The sequence below is a fragment of the Olea europaea genome, unplaced genomic scaffold, assembly GCF_002742605.1.
Source record: "Olea europaea var. sylvestris unplaced genomic scaffold, O_europaea_v1 scaffold1595, whole genome shotgun sequence".
In the NCBI taxonomy this organism is placed as follows: Eukaryota; Viridiplantae; Streptophyta; class Magnoliopsida; order Lamiales; family Oleaceae; genus Olea; species Olea europaea.
This window is the reverse complement of record NW_019233576.1, coordinates 100538-108798: the sequence shown is the minus strand read 5'-3', so window position 1 is coordinate 108798 and position 8261 is coordinate 100538. Positions and strand designations below refer to the sequence as shown.

At 34.7% G+C, this 8261-nt stretch overlaps 1 protein-coding gene across 1 annotated transcript; it reads right to left on the bottom strand.

Annotated features, from left to right (window-relative positions):
• Positions 1 to 2014: 2014 nt before the first annotated feature.
• Positions 2015 to 4967, bottom strand: LOC111377013 (protein indeterminate-domain 2-like). Its single transcript, XM_023000031.1, has 4 exons — positions 4411 to 4967; positions 3914 to 4310; positions 3572 to 3816; positions 2015 to 3095 (listed from the first exon to the last, which is right to left on the bottom strand). The coding sequence occupies exons 1-4, from the start codon at positions 4538 to 4540 to the stop codon at positions 2323 to 2325; spliced, it is 1545 nt and encodes a 514-aa protein (XP_022855799.1). The 5' UTR covers positions 4541 to 4967; the 3' UTR covers positions 2015 to 2322.
• Positions 4968 to 8261: the final 3294 nt, after the last annotated feature.

Genomic DNA, 8261 nt, shown 5'->3' with positions numbered 1-8261 from the left:
TATTAATTTTTTAGGTCACACATTATACCTTGGTCATAATTTATATTTTTCATTGATCACATATTATTTATTAGTTACAGATTAACCAATTTAATGGTCACAGTTAACTAAATAATCTGTGACCAACACTTGTGGCCACAACCACCGACCCAACCACGCCCACGAAAACCACCGTCTACCACCATTGCCAGATCAACCGCACCAGGCAGCACCTCCGCCTGCACCACCAACAAAAACCATCACAAACCTCCAACAACACCTAGCACTAAGGTAACCCATCACCACCGCATCCTACCCTCCAACCACCTTGCAACACCATCGCAAACACCACCACCTCAAAACCATCACTGTGCAACACACCATCTCCACCCACCACACAACCATTAACACGACATTCACCGCTGCACACACAGAATCGTCGACTATAGCAGTCGAACCGCCATCTTCCCACATTCATGAGCAATTTCCACCACTACCACCACATCTACATCACCTCTAAAATCAAAACCACTACCACGACATTCACCCCGGATATCCACCAAATCACTGACTGCAACCGTTGGACCACCATCTTCCCTGCAGTCGTGACTTGATTTCTTTGAGCTGCTGCCGCAACCAGGATCTCCATGGCCCCCATTCTCGGTCCTGCTCGATCGTGATCTTCCGGTGGCTGCTTGTCCGGCGATAGTCGATTTGTGGGAGTGATCTTGTGAGAGAGTGAGAGGGGGAATTCAGAATGATATAATTAGGGTTTGAAATTGTTTTACTTAATAAATTTTTAAATACATAAATTAATTAAAAAAATTCTGATTTGTGAAATACTAACACATGGCATCTTATTTATGAAATGAAGATTTTTAATCTATTAGAATCTGTAATTTTCACAATATTTTTTTCACTATTTAGCCTTGCAATGTTACCCTCGCTGATTTCTAGAGATTCAACGTGTCTCATGCTACTCGGGTCAGAAATTAAGTTAATAATGTTTTTTACTATTGGACTGAAAGTCATTTTGGATGTAGCATTCATACTACTTAGCATAACAACACAATGCTTGTATTCTTTTTCCACGATCTAGTTTTCACGACTTAGGTTGCTCCCAATATGTTCATCGCTACTACGAGATTGGTTTTGCCTTTTTTTCCTCTAACTACTAAGGTTTTTCAGTTCATCAGTTGTCTCTTGCCTGGTCCATGAATTCAGCGACAGTTCAAAAGGTTGTCCTATTTGAAAATCTTAAAAGTAAAAATATGCATTTGAAATTACGAAAGATTAGAGATCAAGACATAGCTCTAATGGTAAGAACCATGTCTTACCAGTTCAATAATATGATTTGAGTCTTATTCAAAGTGTGAAATTCCCAAAAAATAAAAATGGTTATGAAATATTATCTAATCATCTTACTCTTTGTTTTAAATTTTGATATGAATTAACCATATCGCAACTAGTACCAAAATTTTAGACTATTTTCGCCTTAATAATGGTCGACCTGTGATTGGTTAATCGATTAATTCATTGATAGTTGGATTGTCATAGTTTGCTAATTAAGTAATTTCTAAATTAATATTTTATTATAAATTGTAAATAAAATATTCCTCGGTCAAAATGCTCAAGCAAATCCCATACCTAATCCAAACTCATTTAATCCACCCATATGATGTCTTTTCACTAACTGCAATCAATTTTTAATCATTGCCGCCAACTGCTACAGTTTATGTATTTTCGGAAAATTTATTTAATAATAATAATAATAATTTTATGTATTTGGGGAAATTTATTAAGAAAATAATAATAATAATAATAATAATAATAATAATAATAATAATGATGATGATGATAATAATAAAACACGTCAGTACCTAACCGACATGTAGACATTAGTATTCCATCTATTTTTATTGTTCAAATCTTTAGTACAAGACGAGCACCGTCACATGACCAATTTGCATTTAATCAATTAAAACATACGATATATTAGTGTCGGGCTGCTTACATTGAGCATCGGAGAGTTATATATCTTAATCAGGTATTTCATAAATAATTATGAGTAGAACAAGAATTTAAGTACTTAATACATTACAAAGAGCCCAGTTGCCCTTTACTGGTAAAAGACGGCAGATAGCATTGAAGAGCTCAACCACTACTCTGACTCATTGATAAGTACATTTCTATACACTAATGGCATGGTATACCAGATGTTGCTATCCATAACATTAATTTAGTCGAATACCTTGTGGCCATGCACAGCGATTGGTCATAAACTTGACACGAATGAAGCTCGGGTGAATAAAAGTGAATGATTCGGTCGAGTGTCCAGTTGCCCTATTCCATGTCTTTGCCACCAAATTCTCCGCCACCAAATGCTGCTGCTGCCGCAGCAACGTCGAGGCCATTATTGATGGACGTCATTAAAGCCGATAGCCCACCAGATGGGCTGCCACTAGCAGCCATTCCTAATCCAAGGAGGTCAAGGGTAGTGTGTTTTGGGCAAAAAACAGATGGAGTCCCCAACATCAATTCCTTCAAACTAGACCCTCCATCACAGGTCAATCCTAATCCAAGACCAGCAGCCAATGGTGCACCCTCCGGCTTAATTTGTTGCCCGCTCCATTCCTGCAGACCACTAGAAGGTGAGGAAGAAGATACAATTCCGACCCCCCTCAACAAAGATGCATTCGACGCAGCTGCACCCATCTGTGCTGCCTTTTGTAGCAACGCTGTTGCAGACATAGGAGCAGGTTGAAGTGCTGGAGCATACTGCCTGCGCTCTTGCCCTGCTGTTCCAAAAATTGATGACCCTTGATTCGTCGCAAGGCAGAGGGACACGGGTTCTGAAGACGAAGAAGGAGCAACGTCAACTATCTGCTCGGGGCGAGCCAGGGCTTCAAATAAGTTGGTTGTTTGAGACTGCAAACTTCCTGAGGCCGTTGATGAAGCAAATAAGCTTGCAAATACATTACTACTTGTACTTCCACTGCTGCTAGAACTGCTAACGCTGCTAAAGCTTGTGGTTAGGCTGGTGACTGGTGGGGTCGGGGTTGAGGTCTCTAGAATCTGTGCAGTAGAGGGACTGGGATTGCTGCTTTCAACCAACTCTGTAGATATACCAACATCAAGAGGAAAAGAAACAAACAGAATTGCTCATTGAAATAAATAAAGCAGCAAGAAAAGCTGAGCTTTTCCTTTTTAAAGAAATTTATACGAAACAAAAAAATAATCAATAATAGTTTCCTTTCTAAAGTCCACTTTGCTCTATTTTTTCAGCTTTTGGATCCAATTGCTTCTTACTTTACCAAAAACTTTTCTTAGATGAATCTTAGTTCTTAATTCTCTCACATGGTTTCTTTTTCTCCATTGAATTTCTCAGTTCTTGCACTATTAAATCATTATTAGTTTTTAGTCTTAACAGTTTTAGCAGATAACAACAAATACCAGCAACAGACAAAATACAGCTAAACTCCAAGAACAAAGACAGATAAACAACAAAATATTTTTGTTGGTTTGTCAAACTAATAAATAGAGACAAACTCCAAATCTAAAACTGCAAATATCCAATTTTCAGTCAAAATACCTGGATTCTGAACAGGCAAAACAGAGGACACTACACCACTCGAAGAAGAAATAGCCAGTGCTGGAGCCTGCGGTGGTTGTGGCGGTGGTGGTGCCACCGTGGATGGTGGCAATGATGGTGATGATTCAACAGCTTGAATTTGTGGTTCCTCATCAGCACTAGGAGGTGCCATCGCTGTATGCGTTTTTGCACTCTCCTCTGCCAATGCATCACAAAAGGCCCTATGAGTGATAAAACTGTCCCTCCTGCATAACAATCAAATAAAAACTCCAAACATCTAAAATCAATTCACTGAAAGCAAAAAAAATGGTACAAAACTGCAATAAAGATCGAATCTTGAACCTTGAAAACAAAGTCCCACAATCACATTTATACTCTTTAGTTCCACAAATCTTTGAATGAGCCTTCCAATCCGATTGAACCGCATATTTCTTCGAGCACTTGTCACATTTCCACTTCTTCTCTCCATGTTTTCGACAGAAATGCTTTTTGATCCCCGTCAAATCGCCCAATGCCCGTAAAGGGTCGTGGTGAACGCAACTCGGCTCAGGGCATACATAGACTCTTTTCTTTGGTTCTTTATTTGACCTCTGCTTCAGCTTCCAAGGCAAATTGTGACCCCTCCTGTGAAGCTGCAGATTCTGGTCTCTCTGAAATCCTTTATTGCAAATTTCACAAACAAATCGATTCGTTGCCAATAAAGCCTTCGGTGATAGAGCAATCACCTCCGCATCAGGATCTTAAAAAAAATTATAAAAACAAGAAATCCACCATCAAGATTGCATCATTTTCTTGAAATACTACCAAAAAATGAGACAATAATTCATGTTTTGTTCTACCTGGCATCCCGGGGAGATTTCGCTTTTTCTTGACGTTTGGTTTAGGAGGAGCTATTTGATTACCTGAAGAGGAATCTCCAGAAGCTGTGTAATCATTAACGGTAGAACAATTATCTAAATCAGCTGGCATATCTGAATCAGTCAAATTGACCAATATCTGGCGGGCATTTATACTTGAGAAAAATTCTGCCAAATCAGCTCATCCCAAACCAGATGTCGAAGGAAAAAGTGCAGATTTCTAAATTAATTAAATGGGTTTTGGTTTAAAAGTAAATTTCTAGACAAATATAAGTGATTTTCAGGACGTGGCTCTGAATCTTGTCAATAAATTGTATAGCTACTTCTATATTTGATGCAAAAATATGATACAAAAGCCTAAATTTGAGGAAGCGTTTCTGAAAATAATCAATTATAGGCAGCTAAAAACGCCGGTGAGTTGACGTTTCTCGAGTCCGCGGCTTCGAAAACGCGAGAGAGAGAGAGAGAGAGAAATTGTGATTTTTGCTGTGTATGCAAAAGTCTTCGGTATTTTGATCGTCTTCACACTTTCACTCCCTACTTCTGAGAATCAAAAGAAATTGGGGAAAGTACACTATTGGTCCTTAACCTGTTGTCCAAGTTGCAATTGGACTCTAACTATTGATACTTTTAACAAATATAATACTCAAATATCGGTTCGGCCAAAACCATTATCAAATCACCAATTTTTTTTTTATACTATAACTGCACCATAACCACGTAAGTTGGTTCGACTCGATTCGGGCTTTTAATATCCACGAAAATAATTTATTTTTTATAGGTCCAAACATCAAATTGAAAATAAATAATTTTTGAAAAAAAAATCAATAAAAACAAAAACACAATACTATACCCGTCCCGCCTTGAACCGGGGCCAGAATTTTGGGTTAAACAGAATCATAAAAAGAATAATGAAAAGTTTAATTGTCCAATTATTTTTCTTTTAACGGGTAAACGGTTCGGTGCGGGGTGAAGCCATAAATACTATACTCGTTCCGCCTTGAACCGAGGCATTAAAATCAAATACCATATCTATCACATTGCCCTATTGGTTCGATTTTTTTTTTTGCCTCATTCGATTCTGTTAACTGTGATTTTCGATTTTGACAATTCGAATTGATATCTCTACTCGAATAGCAAATACTCAAGGACAGGACCGCCAATCTTATGGATTTTAGTCCAAAAACAGTATCATAAAAATAAACAAATTTCAATTCCGCAACCATTCTTCTTAACTAAAGGTTGAACCCCAATCTTAAGGGCCTCCCACAGCCCCTGCCCTGAAACATCGTGAGAGAGGTAAATCGCAAGTTATGCCTCCAAGGGTATAGGGTGGAAGGCTGCTTGTATACTTGCACTTACCCAATAGCCAAATCCATATTTCAGGATTCGAATTCTTGACGCGACAACCTCAAATAAAGCTGGATTTCTCCACCCTCCCATCTTATGAAAAGTACAATAAAGGATTACAATTCTATATTTATTTACACTGCAGTGACTCGAGAATCTATTTTCTTTTAGTGCTTGTTTGATAAAAAGGTTTGTTAAAGTTTGATCAACTTTTCAATTGATCAATCTTCAATTTAATCATATTTAATAATTTTTATCAACTTCACAAGCAAATTCCTTTTCTTTTCTTTTTTTCTTTTCTTTTCTTTTTCTTTTCTTTTCTTTCTTTCTTTTTTTTTTTTTGGTCAAACCTAGTTAAAACTTTTTATCAAAAGCTTTGCAAAGAATCCCTTATTGCATGATGAAAAAGGGACAACTTCTTGTTGGCTATAGTTTCTGACCTTTAATATCAAGCAAGGTATTATACTATTTGTATAAAGTGTGTTTATAAATTTAGTTGAAAAAATAAGTGTTGGTAAAATTCAGATCATTGATTTTCAATGATTTAAAAATTATTTTTGAAATAATAGGTGTAGATATTATTTTGTCATCCAACTTTATGATACTAGGTTTTGCTCCTCACGTTAGACTCGTGCTTAGATTTCTGGAGGGGACATATGTTTCTAATGAAAATGTAATCCTTCGTTTGATTCTCATTATTTCTAAAATATATTTTTCTCTTTCTTCTTTTCAGTAATATATTTTTCAATAAAATAATATTACACGCAAATTCAAACTTTTCTTTATTTTTTAATCACACATTCTCTCCATCAATCTACTATTCTAAAAGATGTTCTTAGGAAAAAAGGGGCCTTAAACAGAGATTTGTACCTTTTTTTTAAGAGATTGATTGTGTTACTACAAGTAAGGATTTAAAACTAACTTGCTCTTTTAATAATTGGACAATAAATTAAGGATTCACAAAGAAATTAGAATATTGAATTAAAAATATTATGTAGACAAGTCTTAAGAATAATTGCTATTGTAAGATTGTTGTTCTCTTTATTTTTGGTTGAATTTATGTATGACAGGAAGTCATGAAAATGAAGCTTGAATAATGGAAGTGGTCTTCAATTAGATTCCTAACTATCGTTGGTTCCTAACAAATAGTTGAAGAATGGCAATTTGATGTGTTTCAGCATCAACAATCCTACAAAAGGATACTAATTATATTCGCACCATATATTTTTTTAATCGTGCTATATTTATTTATTGCGCATTTTTTATAGTTATGTTCCTAACTTTTTTCATCACATTCTTCATCAATTTTGTGTTAATGTAAACATACTTGATACAACCTCTCTCATGATCGTTTTCATCCAAAAAAAAAATTATTAGGAGGGAGTAAAGTTATTTGTATATCTTATTTTTAAATAAGCAATATTATAAACAACAAATAGGAAATTTTGACAAAATATTTTCACCTCATTTCGATGCAAGCTAGCTATATTTTTGGACATAAATGACAAGCTATGCTAATGAATTAAAAGTTAATTATAAGAATGAGTCGAAATAAATAGAAAACATAAGTGCAAAAAATAAGAAACAACGAGGATGCTGTGAATATAATTATTCAAAAAAGAGAGAGAGAGAGAGAGAGAGAGAATTAAGTGGCACGAAAGATTTAATCTTAAAATCCATTGCAGATAATAAATTTATTTATATATTTAGGTTTTTGTCTTCAATGTGTCCTATGACATCGATCATTCAAAAAATGATTTTGCTATTTGTACATAAAAAATATACATGATATGATGTAGAGAGAAAAGATTAGATGAAAAAAATTGATTGCTTTTTAAATTAACAAATAGTATAGTGCTGTGTGACATTATGTAATTCATTATATAAATCTTGATATACATTATCCAAATTGCTTAATTTAATCTTTTATTAAAGTATCATACGTTCTCTATTTTTATAAATTCGTAGTAATGATGCCGATAAAATTCAAGAATGACTATAAAATATTTAACCTTTAGTTCTTAATTCAGATAAATGTGTAATTATTTAATTTTGTTTTTATTGTATTTGTATGCTATTACTTACATTTCAATTTTTTTTTTTTTGTAAATAGGTGGTAAAACCTAAACATAAAGTTTTTATTTGCTATAATATTAAGTTCAATTAAATTATTTATAAACATAAATTGAATGGACAAACTTTGTTTATTGTCAACACATACGTTGTATTGGACAAATAATAGAGTTAGAAACATTAATAAAGTGTCAAGAAAGTGTTTATTAAGGAGCCTAAAAAGTCAAACTAAATTATTAATTCATTGAAACTTTTTGGCCACTAGGATTTTGACACGTTAAAATTTGGTGATTGTCTTTTTCTTAGTTATAATTTTGGCCTAATCCTAATTATTTACCAGCTTAATTTGGAATCAAATCAATCAATCATAGAGCAAATTGGCATGCCTCGTGTGTGGTCCATTGATTAGA

Coding starts and splice junctions, on each gene's coding strand:
- LOC111377013 (XM_023000031.1), bottom strand. CDS start 4,540: ATGCCAGCTGATTTAGATAATTGTTCTACCGTTAATGATTACACAGCT. Junction 4,311..4,410: donor AAATCTCCCCGGGATGCCAG/GTAGAACAAAAC, acceptor ATTTTTTTTAAG/ATCCTGATGCGGAGGTGATT. Junction 3,817..3,913: donor TGTGGGACTTTGTTTTCAAG/GTTCAAGATTCG, acceptor ATTGTTATGCAG/GAGGGACAGTTTTATCACTC.